The following is an 18,478-nucleotide window of genomic DNA, read 5'->3' as shown; positions in this document are numbered from 1 at the left end:
GACAGTCTCTCTTCAACGCCACCATATTGCCGAGAGAACACGTTTAGCCTCCAACACCACCCGGTGTCCAGTATTCCTAAAACACGTAATGGATGGGACTAGACAATGATAAACTTTGTGAATTTTATGAATTCCACCAATTTTATAGCATATATGAATGTCACAATAGCCTGGCTTATTGATAATTGTTGCACTCAGTCCATTGAAATCTGTTGGGAATTTTTTTAATTTAATAGCAGACTCTTTACTTCATAATGTTCAAAACTAATTGTAATTTATATATATTGTATAATATTTATATATAATTAAGGTTAATTTTGTTATTTACTTGATCTGTACCAGTATCATCTATTCCTTATGATGGCTTAAGAACAAAATGGTGCGACATATCAATTGCAATGGGTAGATTTGGATCCTGTTTTTAATATATTGTTTACTGTTGTTATATGTGGCTTACACCACATATAACAACACGTCTCAGCAACAACACGAGACGTTCTATATACGCCTCGGCTATATCACTTTGCTTAGATCAGGCCCAACGTGCACCTGAACTTGGCTATGAACATTAACGATAGGTTATTTTACACAAAGTTCTTCCCACAGGTTGACGGAAGGGGTGATTATGGTGATGTGGTCCGGAGCGATGTGGTTCATGGAGGTGATTGCCTTCTTAGTGGCATTCAACAGCGACGAGCCCTCACATGATTGGTATAACTACCTGTGGTACATTCCCTCCAGCCTTAACTGCCTGCGAGGGATAGGCATCTTCCTCATCGTGGTGTTGACGCCTGAGAACCGTAGCAAGCTGGCGCGAACATGTAACCGAGTGATCCGGTCCATGACGGCCTGCAACTACAAGGCCCGAAGCTCAAACCTGACGGCTCGCTCCAGGTCTTCTGATGTCCAGGCGGTGGGCATCCGGCGTTTCAACATGTCTATACACGAGGGAATTGATCTGAACACTGATGTCACTTCTGATGAGACATTAAGTTCTTCATTAGCTGATTCTGAACTCGGGTCAGGAATAGGTGAGGCTGATGTGTCAGCCAAACGTCATAAAAAATCCCAATGAAGTTTGCCTACTGTTTTACTTCTTGCTGGTGACTGTAAGTTTGCCACCGCTGCCCACTGGATGGGTGTGGTGTGCATAATAGAAAAACTAAACTATATTTTTATCTCTAACTTGTTTGCCACTTATCTACGGTATGGATATTTACCCCAGAAAATATTAATTAAAATCTTGTTTGGCTAGTAGTGAGCATAGAAATCAGGGAGACTTTCTGATGGATATATGGAATTAATAAGGAAATACTGTGACAAAGTAGAGAAATATTTGTGACAAAGTGATAAAGTAGTAAGCTGTGACAAAGCTTGTTGACAAGCATTATAAGTCCTATAGCAATGAGATCTATGTCACAAAAGCTGTGTATTCAGACCGACTTTGGTCAAGACAACCCTCTTAATCTGTTGATGCAAAATGCTACGGGTGCACAAATTTCTATAACAACATGATATAATTACACTAATTCTTCAAATAGTTGTTTTCATGTAAAATTTGTGATATAAGTATAGGAAAAATTTGTCTCACCGCTCTGATGGTAAACTGTAAGGTTTTCAATGACTATAACACCTGTTCACTCCTGCCACAACTGTAAGGATTTGTATAAATCTCTGATAAACGGGCTCTAGATCTAAATCTTGATTATATTTATAAAGAAAATATCTGTCTGTAACGTAGGGCAACAAGTCACCATTGTAACATTTGCCACAACCACTCACCATAATGGTTGCTAATAACCGGTAACCCTTAATGCTGTAATAATTTCATTGATATAACCCCCGAAGAACTGGGAAGAGTCCGCCCTCACAGTAGAAAGTGCTCGAACCAGTTATCATGAGGAGGTGGGGAGAAATGACTAAGATGTTAAAAATATCTTAACAATTCTTGAGACCAGATGGAAGGTCAGGTTACTCATAAACAAATAATGCCGTCACCACTTCTCTTGGAACTTTGAATATTTAGGCTAATTGACTCCGGTGGAGACCAGTCAACTAATACCGAGTGCTAGGGAACTTTGATCTTTTACTACTTATTGGGTGAATGGAATTCCGTTTAACTTAAATTCATGAATTACAAAATGGAAATATTTACTCATAACTATTCTCATCAGATCACAGGTGAAATCCAAAGCAATTCAAGATCTAAGACAGAATATTTAAGGGAATAATATATAAAGTACACAGGAGAAAATTTAACAGTAAACTTTATTTAATAAATGCAAAATTAATTAATCCCAAGGCTAGTATGACATCCTTTTCCTTTAGTAGCATGTATATGATTATAAAATTGTACAGGGAACTCAAAGAGACAATTACCGTTATACTGCTTCTCAGCCTGGTGTTCCTGGCCTCCTGGTTAGATCTCAGACCCCCAGCACGCCCAACATCACATTCACCTTTGTGCTTCAAGGTGGTGTCCTGGCTCCACCCACTAAGACTCATCTTGCCATAAAATATCCACCTCTTTAGGCCTACATCCAATCAGCCGAAACCAGGCACCTAGGTCTGCTTTATTTTAAAACTGCAAGGTGGCAGAACTTTCTCACGAAAACTGGATATTACTGAGTCTGGCTGAAGCCAAGAAGAGAAGAACCAGGAACCATAATTTGAAACAGCAGTAAACCTTAACCTTCGATCGTCACAAGGAAGGAACAGCAAAATGGCACCAATATCTGTAGTGGAACAGGGGCCGCTCAGGTTTCGAACCCGGAATTCTCGATTGTGAGTCGAGAACGAACGCACCTCAATGTCAAGCTACCTAGCCTAGCCCAACCCAACGCATCCCAGCCTAACCTTACCCAACCCAACCAAGCCCAACCCATCCTAACCTAATCCAACCAAGCCCAATACAGCCAAACCTAAGCTACTTCAGCCTAGCATAACAATATATTAAATAAAATTTTAGCAAACAGAAAATAAGTTTTGTCAAATCATCTTGTGTCCCGAAACACCCCAGTCAGGCACCTTACATTTTATTCGCCTTCATATTTCATTAATTTACAAAAGTTTTTTCATTTATTATTTCATTTTAACTAGGGACAAACCCTTACCTAACATAATTTTTACTGCATTTTTATTCAACACTTATTGAGTTGAATGTTCTACAATACTAGTTTGTTATCTGTATGCACACTTCAGACTGAAGATCCTTCTTCCTGTAATTAGTCATGGCCTAACAACGATGGTTTAAATTTATCATTATGTGATGAGGTACATCGCATGGCTGATTCCTCTACATGCAGCATTGAACAAATGTGTGTCCAAGACCTCTTCCTCTGTTGCACAATTTGGCTCTGTGTAACAATGAACCTAATTTTATTAAGTAGATAAGTGCACCTGTGAGTAAAAAAAATACTGTCAGCTGTAAGAAGTGAAAAATTGAGACATTTTTGCAAAATTTAATGAATGATTCATAACATATATGACTATTACGTATCAGCATGAAATCTTAATGATCTAGGGATAACATGATTTAGCAATGATAATATTGGTAATAATACAAACTATAATTAAAAACCTTTATTATTGATTTTTTTATTAAAAAGCTTAAGTATACACAGCAATGTGCTGCTACCCTATTCTATATAGAAGATTACACAGTAATGATAAAAAGCTAGCTATAAGTTCATCTAATGCTCTCATCTCATAGAATGGTTAGTCATACATGGAATCAGGGGTGAAAATACCAGCCTCATTACCAAAAACAAGTCAACTCTGACTAAACAACAATTTAATGAATTTCACAAGTGGTAAGCATTGAATCATGGAAAGAGTATTATAATTACTCTTACCAGTTTCTACAAGACTCTTCAAACAATGTATTTTTTTTTTTAACAAGCTTAGGTATACACAGCAATGTGCTGCTTCCCTATTCTGTATGAAGGACTACATAGTGTAGATCAAAAACCAGTTACAAATAGATCCAACATCCCCATCTCACAGGACGGAGAGTCATACATGGACTCAGGAGAGAACAAAATATGTAAGGTTGGTCTATTACCCTCCACTAGCAAAATCTTGGTACAGCACAAGAACATCTTCCAATATTCCTGAGTGTATGAAGTAATTATAGAGCTCAAAGTACCTCATACCATGTCGTAAGAAGTCAATGTTAACAGGGCAATCACAGATACAGTGTTGGAGAGTATGTCCTCTCAAGTAGGACCGAAAACAGGTGTTTTTTTTCCCCCAGAGGGTAATAAACCCATGGAACCGCCTACCCGCTGAAGTTGTAACTGCCAAAATCCAGTTAGACAATATCATCAGGACAATTGGCGGGACTTAACAAGACCCCGTCTTTTTGTCTTCGTGGAGGTTACTAGATAGTTAGTGGCCCTTGGGTAAATTTGGGTAAATATATACGTAAATAAATACCATCGCTTCTCAAATCTTGGGAGCGACAAGGAAAGCCACACAATATTTCTTAGAATTACAAAGGTAAACAAAAAATGTAACATTTGTTTACTACAGTGTCGATGCTGACTGTAGAAGTTGAAAAAACATAGTTTTACTTCGAAATATACTAAATTTATTAGAGAATTCGACGTAAATAGGAGGCAAATGACAATGGATGAGCTCCGATATGCCAGCGTTGTGATAGAAACTGAAGCTTTCAAAATAACATATGCTTGTTGGGTGTTGAATGAAAGCTTGTGTTACGAACTATCATTTGAGAGTAGTTAGAAGTCTGTGATTGCTCTGTAGAGAGAATTACAGGGATTTTCCTGTTTCTGTGAAGTAGGATGTGAGTTACTTGGACTAAAACCGTTAGAGGTGGGAGGTGAGTGGGGTGAACGCCGCCTCTCCCCCCCCCCCACCTGGGAGACATGACGCCACTGTAGGCCTCACCCTCCTTGTGACGTCACAGGGCGCCCGAGGGTGATGGAGGCCTGTGACTGGTCGAGGCACGAGGAGCCGTGCCGGCTTCAAGCTGATTGGTCTAGGCATTGTAGGGAGAAGGTATGGGCATTTGGAGTTTTCCCGTCCGCCAGGGAGGCAGTTTGAATTGGGCGGCCAGGGAAGGAAGGAGTTTTTGGTGGGGGTGGCACGCCAGCCACCTCCACCCCCTGTTAATCGCTTTTGTCGTCCAAATTACTCGATTGGTGGCACTCCTGCCATCAGGGGTTGTGTCAAGGCCTAATTAGGTGAATTGGGGCCAAGGATTTATGGAAGGAACAGTAATAAGGCTAGAGAGACAGTTGACTGTGTTCACCAATGGGGCAGCTCGAGCCTCATGGTGTAACAGGTGGGTCGAGTATCCTGTCTAGTGGCAATGGACAATTGGTGTTGGGCAGTGTAAGCGAGTGTGATATTACAGGCCCATGTTGGACTTTGCATTCCGCCAGGCTGCATCAGTATGGGGACGCCGCCGGCCATTGTCACCCCAGTGTAGAACAAAGGCAGGTTCTAGAGTGATGGGGTTGAGATTCCCCAGCCGCGTGGGTACTCCTGTGGGCAGCTGCCCGCCAGCTCGCAGCCACCCGTGGCCACCCAGGCCACCCCGCCCGCCAGCTCAGCTGGTGGGGTGCTATGACGTAATGCGCTACCCGTGGCCACCCGCGCGGCGGCCACCCAGGCCACCCCAGGCCACCCAACCCCAATCTCTCAGCTCGGGAGGGGCGCTGTGGCCACATGCCTTGGCCACATGTTTTGGCCACCTTCCCTGGACATTCTAAGGCCACACCTCGCACGAGGAGCGAGCTAGGTGTTTACAGCCAGAGAGGTAGTGACCAGGGAAAGGATTGTTGAGGATTTAAGGAGCCGTGAGTACAATAAAAGTTGTTACAGTGAGGAAGTAGCTGAGAGACAGCTGTCTGTAGTGTCGTCCAGGTGACTGGTTGGGATGTACCTGGAGATAGATGTTATACACGGGACCACTGTATGTTAGTATGTTAGTAGACTGACTAGAGTATGTAACCAGTCAGTGTAGAGATTTACCATATAAGTGATCCAGCCTGTCGATTCTATATAATCGTTCAGGCTGGATTAATGCCATAGAGTACCGTAAAATTATAATCATTAGAGGAAGGCAGGGATGTCAGTGGGACCCCTGAAGTCTGTGTAGGTAGTTACACATTACTTGGTGATATAATTTTTATAGATTATGTGAATGCCATTTCTATGTGTTCATTTGCACGTTTATGTACTGTGTTGTGTGGTAAGTCAGTAGGTGTGATTGCTGACTGATTGCCTAATGATGTCATTAGCATGTGGGGTATGCTGACGGCATCATTGTGTTGCAGGTTTGTGCAGTATTGTTTCAGTTTATACAATATTATTGCCCCAGGAACTGTGTTGAGGGTTTAAGGGACCTCTAGGATTATTCAGGGGAATTCACAGTATTTATTGAGAGCAGACAATTGATGGGTTAATTGCCTTGCTGGGGCAAGTGTGTGTGTGTTCACGGTATTCCTTTGCAATCAGGTGCAAGAAGAAAAGAGAGGGGGGGGGGCAGTAATATTAGTATACTTTTGTGTGTTGCACAACCGTGTGTCATTATTGTGTGGGCACAGTAATTAGCGAGTTGCAGTAGCCGCAACCATAAGTGGGCAGTGCTGTTATGATGTTGCATGCCATTGTAGTGAGACCTATGTAACGCTGGGGTTACTTTGTTTCTTTAAGTTATGTTGAGGACTTAAGGATTCAGTGAGTTAATTAAGGGGTAATTAACTGAATAAGGGGTGCACACTTAATATTGTGGAGTGGGGAGCTGTTAAGAGAGAACAGTGTTGAGCTAGAATGAGATACGTCCCGGGAGCTATTAATGGTCCATGTGACAATTAATTGACCGCTCTAGCTAATTATGTAATTAGCCTTCTCATCATGAATTCACGTAGTGGAAGAGGTTCTGTCAGAGTCTGTCAGTAATTGTGTTAACGTAATATGCTCGAGACTAATTACCTTTCAGGGGTATAGCAATTAGTGGCTCATGTTAATTAGTGGAGTAATTAACATTGGAGAGCTCCGGTGACTCGGTAAAGCGAGGTCATGGAGCTAGCATAAATCGTTGTATTAATCATATCCTGTCTGAGGACAGTGGATTATTGGCACATCTTGTTAATTAGGGTAATTAACTCCTTTCCCGTGAATTCACAGTGTTTGATGAGACCTGCTTAGGCAGTGCGGAGTGAGACGTATTTCTGGATGATTAATTATCGGTCCTGGTGACAGTTAATTAATGGCTCAGCAGTAATTAGTGCCCTAATTAGGGTAATTAGCACTCAATAGTAATTTTTTGACACAGACTGTGGAGAAGCTACCAAGTTAGGGTAGGCTTAGTTAACGTAACTCAATGGGGATGTAATTAGTGGTCCGTTTGACCTTAATTGAGAATTACTCACTGAATACTTGCAAGGAGTCAAGTGTGGTGTAATATGTTGAGTTATTGATAACAAGAGAGAGACAAGTGTTAATGATTAACGTAGGGACGTGTAAAGGCCACAGTCACAGTGAAGTTCACGCAGTGGAGGAATTGTCAAGTGAAGACTAACGTTGTGTTAACGATTTAACGAGCTGTCGTTAATTGAGTGATTAACGTAAGGGGTTGACGGTCTGTTATGATCGGAGTCAATTGCGCTGTAATTAAGCTTCCGTAATTCGTTGGACTGATCAGCTCTGTCTGCGGACAGAGTGATTAAGCACTCGTAGCTAATTAAAGATAATTAGTAACCACCACTTAGTGAATTCACCAGGTGTTGATGTTGTTGTTTACACGGAGCATTTGAACATTGTTTGTGATTACCGTAGTACTTTGTTGCTGACTGCTGCGATCAGTCAATTAACGTAATTAATCACTTAAGGCGATTTCTTTAGGTTGTCGTCTGGTGACGAGAGTAGAGTCATCTAGGGATCTGTGGAGCTGTGTCCCAGAATCCCGCCTTGCCTGTCTTTGTTACTGTTTACAACAGGGCAACTTCTTGTAGGGAGTTGCAAAGAGTGTTCACACTGGGTTGTGATAGGGGGGGGGGGTCACTGTTGGACTACCCTCCTAGTTACGTGGGTCTCTCCTGGGGGGCGGGAGGACCCCTAAGTTTGTGATTATAGTAGCTGTCAGGGAAACCGAGACACTATTGATTGCCTGCTTGTGTCTTTGTCTTCAGTGGATTCCTTCATTTGTTCAGTTAGTTCATGTTGTCAGCCCGAAGTGTCAGCAAGATGGAGCCTGCTGTCACTTCACGAGGGGCTGTTGAATAGCTGTGTTGCAAATGCCACTTGATGTACAATAACGTAACCATTCGCTGTGGTGTTTACTAGTTGTGTTTACTAGTTGTGTTTTTACGGGGGTTGAGCTTTGCTCTTTCGGCCCGCATCACAACTGTCAATCAACTGTTTACTAACTACTTTTTTTTTTTTTTTCCACACCACACACACACCCCAGGAAGCAGCCCGTGACAGCTGACTAACTCCCAGGTACCTATTTACTGCTAGGTAACAGGGGCACTTAGGGTGAAAGAAACTTTGCCCATTTGTTTCTGCCTCGTGCGGGAATCGAACCTGCGCCACAGAACTACGAGTCCTGCGCGCTATCCACCAGGCTACGAGCCCCCCCCCCCCCCCCAAAAAAAAAACTGGTGTAACTTAGTCTGTGATATTTTTCTTTGTTTTGCAATATTGCGTCATCAGTGGGCACACCTGTGTTCAGGTTATATCAGTATGCAGCCTCACAGCAAGGGTTGCTATTTAGCTGTTTCTTATCGTGCCACTGGATTGACATTAACGTAATGTAAACTCGGTAATGTAGTAGTTAGTCTCCTGTTTTTAATAAATTGTTATGTTATAGAAAACAGTCTTTGATGTCAACCCTTAAACCATATTATTCCACTATATTTCTGCATATTATTATTAAATGTTGATGTGATCTTGATAAGGCGGCTGTTCTTGGGAATTCGAATTCCAATTCATAGCACCACATCAAATATAAATATTTGATTGTGAGAACCCGTCGGTTACCCTTTATTAGTTTAACGTCCTGTTTAACTAGGAGGTGCCAGCGGCCTATTGTGGACAGGTTTTCACCCTTGGTGGTGAGGCCTGGCGGTTTGCTCCCGCTTTTCCTTTTTCTACTGGACTCATGCTTAATTGCCGTGAGCAGACTTTAAACTTGTAGTCCACCTCCTAAGGGAGGTAGGCATAGAGAAAAATCTCACAACCCTCAGCACGAAAAACATGCACCCGACCAGTCGCTCCCACGTCGCACGCTGCAGCCAGATGACCCTCGTGACCACACCGATAACAGGTGCGCGGGTACCCCGATACAGGCAACGGAGCGTGTAACCCAACACAGACATCGACGACGGTACACTACGCTTCAGCGACATCGTCAGGGTGCGGGAGCCTTCAAGCATACCAACACAGTGCCCGGCAACGACCTTGTTCCAACGAATACTTAACACCGTCCCAAATCGTTCAAAACAGGAGGTTATAAAGTCGTCCTGAAATTCAAAGGGGCACCATGCACCGTCACAGACGTCAAAGTAACACTGAGATTCACCACCCTAACAGAACCAGCAGTATAAGTGAGAGGGTAAACACGCCCTTCACACTGCTCGAGAACGCCTGAAAGGCAGTCTGGAGGCGGAACTTGACCACAGCACGGTTGCCCTGAAGCAGCTGGATGCCCACCAGGTCCGACAGCTGCACATGTAGCACGTCCACTAGGGCGACATCAACCAACGGATGGTCCACCGGCACCGTAAACGCCAGACCAGCCGACAATGTCCTCTGCACTGGCTAAGGCAAACTTCACAATGTCAGTGTTAAACCACCACCAGCAATCACCCAACATAAACACTAGCCAGGAGCGGAGAGACCTCAGGAACGTCCGACCTGGCCGGCGGTCACCACGCCGAGTGATTCAAACGACGGGGTACACTACTAATGTGCACCCCTTCCCCCCCGCCTCCCAGGGACTCACGAGTCCACCGGCCAAGATCATGGTTAATATGTGTCTGTGTTGTATGGGTTTGTGAGCCCATAGAGGGAACCTTAAATAGACCAGGGTAGAAATAGCCTAAGCTACTCTATCCCTCTGAAATGTATTTCATTTTTCTCAAAAACCTACTTGAACTTATAGGTGTCTTCTGAGGCACCCACCTGCTTTCACACATGGAGGCAGGTGAGCGCGATTGGGAACTAATTATGCCGGCGCCGGCACAGTTTCGGCTGGCTGGATCTGACGATAAATACCTTTAGGGTCATACGAGGTAGCTGGAGAAGAGACAGTTGTGTGTAAAGTTTATGCAGGCGGGGAGTGTTTCCTGCGGGCCATCGTAGGGCGGCGATATGCTAACGTTTTAGCTGGCGGGGAAACAATATTATTATTATTATTATTATTATTATTATTATTATTATTATTATTATTATTATTATTATTATTATTATTATTATTATTATTATTATTATTATTATTATTATTATTATTATTATTATTATTATTATTATTATTATTATTATTATTATTATTATTATTATTATTATTATTATTATTATTATTATTATTATTATTATTATTATTATTATTATTATTATTATTATTATTATTATTATTATTATTATTATTATTATTATTATTATTATTATTATTATTATTATTATTATTATTATTATTATTATTATTATTATTATTATTATTATTATTATTATTATTATTATTATTATTATTATTATTATTATTATTATTATTATTATTATTATTATTATTATTATTATTATTATTATTATTATTATTATTATTATTATTATTATTATTATTATTATTATTATTATTATTATTATTATTATTATTATTATTATTATTATTATTATTATTATTATTATTATTATTATTATTATTATTATTATTATTATTATTATTATTATTATTATTATTATTATTATTATTATTATTATTATTATTATTATTATTATTATTATTATTATTATTATTATTATTATTATTATTATTATTATTGTTATTGTTATTGTTATTATTATTATTATTATTATTATTATTATTAATAATAATAATAATAATAATAATAATAATAATAATATTCAAATTAATAAATTATAATCATATTAATTAATAATCCCCAGAACTGGAGAGGGAGGGGGGGGGCGCAAAAATTTGTTACAAAATTGTACAGGGAACTGAAAGAGACAATTTCCGTTATACTGCTTCTCAGCCTGGTGTTCCTGGCCTCCTGGTTAGATTTCCCACTCCCAGCACGCCCAACATCACTCTCACCTTTGTGCTTCAAGGTGGTGTCCTGGCTCCACCCACTAAGACTCATCTTGCCATAAAATATCCACCTCTTTAGGCCTACATCCAATCAGCCGAAACCAGGCACCTAGGTCTGCTTTATTTTAAAACTGCAAGGTGGCAGAACTTTCTCACGAAAACTGGATATTACTGAGTCTGGCTGAAGCCAAGAAGAGAAGAACCAGGAACCATAATTTGAAACAGCAGTAAACCTTAACCTTCGATCGTCACAAGGAAGGAACAGCAAAATGGCACCAATATCTGTAGTGGAACAGGGGCCGCTCAGGTTTCGAACCCGGAATTCTCGATTGTGAGTCGAGAACGAACGCACCTCAATGTCAAGCTACCTAGCCTAGCCCAACCCAACGCATCCCAGCCTAACCTTACCCAACCCAACCAAGCCCAACCCATCCTAACCTAATCCAACCAAGCCCAATACAGCCAAACCTAAGCTACTTCAGCCTAGCATAACAATATATTAAATAAAATTTTAGCAAACAGAAAATAAGTTTTGTCAAATCATCTTGTGTCCCGAAACACCCCAGTCAGGCACCTTACATTTTATTCGCCTTCATATTTCATTAATTTACAAAAGTTTTTTCATTTATTATTTCATTTTAACTAGGGACAAACCCTTACCTAACATAATTTTTACTGCATTTTTATTCAACACTTATTGAGTTGAATGTTCTACAATACTAGTTTGTTATCTGTATGCACACTTCAGACTGAAGATCCTTCTTCCTGTAATTAGTCATGGCCTAACAACGATGGTTTAAATTTATCATTATGTGATGAGGTACATCGCATGGCTGATTCCTCTACATGCAGCATTGAACAAATGTGTGTCCAAGACCTCTTCCTCTGTTGCACAATTTGGCTCTGTGTAACAATGAACCTAATTTTATTAAGTAGATAAGTGCACCTGTGAGTAAAAAAAATACTGTCAGCTGTAAGAAGTGAAAAATTGAGACATTTTTGCAAAATTTAATGAATGATTCATAACATATATGACTATTACGTATCAGCATGAAATCTTAATGATCTAGGGATAACATGATTTAGCAATGATAATATTGGTAATAATACAAACTATAATTAAAAACCTTTATTATTGATTTTTTTATTAAAAAGCTTAAGTATACACAGCAATGTGCTGCTACCCTATTCTATATAGAAGATTACACAGTAATGATAAAAAGCTAGCTATAAGTTCATCTAATGCTCTCATCTCATAGAATGGTTAGTCATACATGGAATCAGGGGTGAAAATACCAGCCTCATTACCAAAAACAAGTCAACTCTGACTAAACAACAATTTAATGAATTTCACAAGTGGTAAGCATTGAATCATGGAAAGAGTATTATAATTACTCTTACCAGTTTCTACAAGACTCTTCAAACAATGTATTTTTTTTTTTAACAAGCTTAGGTATACACAGCAATGTGCTGCTTCCCTATTCTGTATGAAGGACTACATAGTGTAGATCAAAAACCAGTTACAAATAGATCCAACATCCCCATCTCACAGGACGGAGAGTCATACATGGACTCAGGAGAGAACAAAATATGTAAGGTTGGTCTATTACCCTCCACTAGCAAAATCTTGGTACAGCACAAGAACATCTTCCAATATTCCTGAGTGTATGAAGTAATTATAGAGCTCAAAGTACCTCATACCATGTCGTAAGAAGTCAATGTTAACAGGGCAATCACAGATACAGTGTTGGAGAGTATGTCCTCTCAAGTAGGACCGAAAACAGGTGTTTTTTTTCCCCCAGAGGGTAATAAACCCATGGAACCGCCTACCCGCTGAAGTTGTAACTGCCAAAATCCAGTTAGACAATATCATCAGGACAATTGGCGGGACTTAACAAGACCCCGTCTTTTTGTCCTCGTGGAGGTTACTAGATAGTTAGTGGCCCTTGGGTAAATTTGGGTAAATATATACGTAAATAAATACCATCGCTTCTCAAATCTTGGGAGCGACAAGGAAAGCCACACAATATTTCTTAGAATTACAAAGGTAAACAAAAAATGTAACATTTGTTTACTACAGTGTCGATGCTGACTGTAGAAGTTGAAAAAACATAGTTTTACTTCGAAATATACTAAATTTATTAGAGAATTCGACGTAAATAGGAGGCAAATGACAATGGATGAGCTCCGATATGCCAGCGTTGTGATAGAAACTGAAGCTTTCAAAATAACATATGCTTGTTGGGTGTTGAATGAAAGCTTGTGTTACGAACTATCATTTGAGAGTAGTTAGAAGTCTGTGATTGCTCTGTAGAGAGAATTACAGGGATTTTCCTGTTTCTGTGAAGTAGGATGTGAGTTACTTGGACTAAAACCGTTAGAGGTGGGAGGTGAGTGGGGTGAACGCCGCCTCTCCCCCCCCCCCACCTGGGAGACATGACGCCACTCGTAGGCCTCACCCTCCTTGTGACGTCACAGGGCGCCCGAGGGTGATGGAGGCCTGTGACTGGTCGAGGCACGAGGAGCCGTGCCGGCTTCAAGCTGATTGGTCTAGGCATTGTAGGGAGAAGGTATGGGCATTTGGAGTTTTCCCGTCCGCCAGGGAGGCAGTTTGAATTGGGCGGCCAGGGAAGGAAGGAGTTTTTGGTGGGGGTGGCACGCCAGCCACCTCCACCCCCTGTTAATCGCTTTTGTCGTCCAAATTACTCGATTGGTGGCACTCCTGCCATCAGGGGTTGTGTCAAGGCCTAATTAGGTGAATTGGGGCCAAGGATTTATGGAAGGAACAGTAATAAGGCTAGAGAGACAGTTGACTGTGTTCACCAATGGGGCAGCTCGAGCCTCATGGTGTAACAGGTGGGTCGAGTATCCTGTCTAGTGGCAATGGACAATTGGTGTTGGGCAGTGTAAGCGAGTGTGATATTACAGGCCCATGTTGGACTTTGCATTCCGCCAGGCTGCATCAGTATGGGGACGCCGCCGGCCATTGTCACCCCAGTGTAGAACAAAGGCAGGTTCTAGAGTGATGGGGTTGAGATTCCCCAGCCGCGTGGGTACTCCTGTGGGCAGCTGCCCGCCAGCTCGCAGCCACCCGTGGCCACCCAGGCCACCCCGCCCGCCAGCTCAGCTGGTGGGGTGCTATGACGTAATGCGCTACCCGTGGCCACCCGCGCGGCGGCCACCCAGGCCACCCCAGGCCACCCAACCCCAATCTCTCAGCTCGGGAGGGGCGCTGTGGCCACATGCCTTGGCCACATGTTTTGGCCACCTTCCCTGGACATTCTAAGGCCACACCTCGCACGAGGAGCGAGCTAGGTGTTTACAGCCAGAGAGGTAGTGACCAGGGAAAGGATTGTTGAGGATTTAAGGAGCCGTGAGTACAATAAAAGTTGTTACAGTGAGGAAGTAGCTGAGAGACAGCTGTCTGTAGTGTCGTCCAGGTGACTGGTTGGGATGTACCTGGAGATAGATGTTATACACGGGACCACTGTATGTTAGTATGTTAGTAGACTGACTAGAATATGTAACCAGTCAGTGTAGAGATTTACCATATAAGTGATCCAGCCTGTCGATTCTATATAATCGTTCAGGCTGGATTAATGCCATAGAGTACCGTAAAATTATAATCATTAGAGGAAGGCAGGGATGTCAGTGGGACCCCTGAAGTCTGTGTAGGTAGTTACACATTACTTGGTGATATAATTTTTATAGATTATGTGAATGCCATTTCTATGTGTTCATTTGCACGTTTATGTACTGTGTTGTGTGGTAAGTCAGTAGGTGTGATTGCTGACTGATTGCCTAATGATGTCATTAGCATGTGGGGTATGCTGACGGCATCATTGTGTTGCAGGTTTGTGCAGTATTGTTTCAGTTTATACAATATTATTGCCCCAGGAACTGTGTTGAGGGTTTAAGGGACCTCTAGGATTATTCAGGGGAATTCACAGTATTTATTGAGAGCAGACAATTGATGGGTTAATTGCCTTGCTGGGGCAAGTGTGTGTGTGTTCACGGTATTCCTTTGCAATCAGGTGCAAGAAGAAAAGAGAGGGGGGGGGGGCAGTAATATTAGTATACTTTTGTGTGTTGCACAACCGTGTGTCATTATTGTGTGGGCACAGTAATTAGCGAGTTGCAGTAGCCGCAACCATAAGTGGGCAGTGCTGTTATGATGTTGCATGCCATTGTAGTGAGACCTATGTAACGCTGGGGTTACTTTGTTTCTTTAAGTTATGTTGAGGACTTAAGGATTCAGTGAGTTAATTAAGGGGTAATTAACTGAATAAGGGGTGCACACTTAATATTGTGGAGTGGGGAGCTGTTAAGAGAGAACAGTGTTGAGCTAGAATGAGATACGTCCCGGGAGCTATTAATGGTCCATGTGACAATTAATTGACCGCTCTAGCTAATTATGTAATTAGCCTTCTCATCATGAATTCACGTAGTGGAAGAGGTTCTGTCAGAGTCTGTCAGTAATTGTGTTAACGTAATATGCTCGAGACTAATTACCTTTCAGGGGTATAGCAATTAGTGGCTCATGTTAATTAGTGGAGTAATTAACATTGGAGAGCTCCGGTGACTCGGTAAAGCGAGGTCATGGAGCTAGCATAAATCGTTGTATTAATCATATCCTGTCTGAGGACAGTGGATTATTGGCACATCTTGTTAATTAGGGTAATTAACTCCTTTCCCGTGAATTCACAGTGTTTGATGAGACCTGCTTAGGCAGTGCGGAGTGAGACGTATTTCTGGATGATTAATTATCGGTCCTGGTGACAGTTAATTAATGGCTCAGCAGTAATTAGTGCCCTAATTAGGGTAATTAGCACTCAATAGTAATTTTTTGACACAGACTGTGGAGAAGCTACCAAGTTAGGGTAGGCTTAGTTAACGTAACTCAATGGGGATGTAATTAGTGGTCCGTTTGACCTTAATTGAGAATTACTCACTGAATACTTGCAAGGAGTCAAGTGTGGTGTAATATGTTGAGTTATTGATAACAAGAGAGAGACAAGTGTTAATGATTAACGTAGGGACGTGTAAAGGCCACAGTCACAGTGAAGTTCACGCAGTGGAGGAATTGTCAAGTGAAGACTAACGTTGTGTTAACGATTTAACGAGCTGTCGTTAATTGAGTGATTAACGTAAGGGGTTGACGGTCTGTTATGATCGGAGTCAATTGCGCTGTAATTAAGCTTCCGTAATTCGTTGGACTGATCAGCTCTGTCTGCGGACAGAGTGATTAAGCACTCGTAGCTAATTAAAGATAATTAGTAACCACCACTTAGTGAATTCACCAGGTGTTGATGTTGTTGTTTACACGGAGCATTTGAACATTGTTTGTGATTACCGTAGTACTTTGTTGCTGACTGCTGCGATCAGTCAATTAACGTAATTAATCACTTAAGGCGATTTCTTTAGGTTGTCGTCTGGTGACGAGAGTAGAGTCATCTAGGGATCTGTGGAGCTGTGTCCCAGAATCCCGCCTTGCCTGTCTTTGTTACTGTTTACAACAGGGCAACTTCTTGTAGGGAGTTGCAAAGAGTGTTCACACTGGGTTGTGATAGGGGGGGGGGGTCACTGTTGGACTACCCTCCTAGTTACGTGGGTCTCTCCTGGGGGGCGGGAGGACCCCTAAGTTTGTGATTATAGTAGCTGTCAGGGAAACCGAGACACTATTGATTGCCTGCTTGTGTCTTTGTCTTCAGTGGATTCCTTCATTTGTTCAGTTAGTTCATGTTGTCAGCCCGAAGTGTCAGCAAGATGGAGCCTGCTGTCACTTCACGAGGGGCTGTTGAATAGCTGTGTTGCAAATGCCACTTGATGTACAATAACGTAACCATTCGCTGTGGTGTTTACTAGTTGTGTTTACTAGTTGTGTTTTTACGGGGGTTGAGCTTTGCTCTTTCGGCCCGCATCACAACTGTCAATCAACTGTTTACTAACTACTTTTTTTTTTTTTTTCCACACCACACACACCCCAGGAAGCAGCCCGTGACAGCTGACTAACTCCCAGGTACCTATTTACTGCTAGGTAACAGGGGCACTTAGGGTGAAAGAAACTTTGCCCATTTGTTTCTGCCTCGTGCGGGAATCGAACCTGCGCCACAGAACTACGAGTCCTGCGCGCTATCCACCAGGCTACGAGCCCCCCCCCCCCCCCCAAAAAAAAAAACTGGTGTAACTTAGTCTGTGATATTTTTCTTTGTTTTGCAATATTGCGTCATCAGTGGGCACACCTGTGTTCAGGTTATATCAGTATGCAGCCTCACAGCAAGGGTTGCTATTTAGCTGTTTCTTATCGTGCCACTGGATTGACATTAACGTAATGTAAACTCGGTAATGTAGTAGTTAGTCTCCTGTTTTTAATAAATTGTTATGTTATAGAAAACAGTCTTTGATGTCAACCCTTAAACCATATTATTCCACTATATTTCTGCATATTATTATTAAATGTTGATGTGATCTTGATAAGGCGGCTGTTCTTGGGAATTCGAATTCCAATTCATAGCACCACATCAAATATAAATATTTGATTGTGAGAACCCGTCGGTTACCCTTTATTAGTTTAACGTCCTGTTTAACTAGGAGGTGCCAGCGGCCTATTGTGGACAGGTTTTCACCCTTGGTGGTGAGGCCTGGCGGTTTGCTCCCGCTTTTCCTTTTTCTACTGGACTCATGCTTAATTGCCGTGAGCAGACTTTAAACTTGTAGTCCACCTCCTAAGGGAGGTAGGCATAGAGAAAAATCTCACAACCCTCAGCACGAAAAACATGCACCCGACCAGTCGCTCCCACGTCGCACGCTGCAGCCAGATGACCCTCGTGACCACACCGATAACAGGTGCGCGGGTACCCCGATACAGGCAACGGAGCGTGTAACCCAACACAGACATCGACGACGGTACACTACGCTTCAGCGACATCGTCAGGGTGCGGGAGCCTTCAAGCATACCAACACAGTGCCCGGCAACGACCTTGTTCCAACGAATACTTAACACCGTCCCAAATCGTTCAAAACAGGAGGTTATAAAGTCGTCCTGAAATTCAAAGGGGCACCATGCACCGTCACAGACGTCAAAGTAACACTGAGATTCACCACCCTAACAGAACCAGCAGTATAAGTGAGAGGGTAAACACGCCCTTCACACTGCTCGAGAACGCCTGAAAGGCAGTCTGGAGGCGGAACTTGACC

General features: G+C 41.9%; 1 protein-coding gene across 1 annotated transcript in view; it reads left to right on the top strand.

The window, feature by feature from the left end:
• The window catches only part of LOC123774861 (uncharacterized), a 42,590-nt gene extending 39,645 nt beyond the window's left edge, over positions 1 to 2,945 (top strand). The window contains exon 3 of the mRNA XM_069316534.1: positions 607 to 2,945. Within this exon, the coding sequence (XP_069172635.1) occupies positions 607 to 1,075 (469 nt within the window). The 3' untranslated portion in view covers positions 1,076 to 2,945. The remainder of the gene's footprint in view (positions 1 to 606) is intronic.
• The last annotated feature ends 15,533 nt before the right edge of the window (positions 2,946 to 18,478 follow it).

Source organism: Procambarus clarkii, chromosome 84 (genome assembly GCF_040958095.1).
Source record: "Procambarus clarkii isolate CNS0578487 chromosome 84, FALCON_Pclarkii_2.0, whole genome shotgun sequence".
Classification (NCBI taxonomy): Eukaryota; Metazoa; Arthropoda; class Malacostraca; order Decapoda; family Cambaridae; genus Procambarus; species Procambarus clarkii.
The sequence above is the reverse complement of the archived record's forward strand: the minus strand, read 5'-3'. Positions and strand labels throughout refer to the sequence as shown.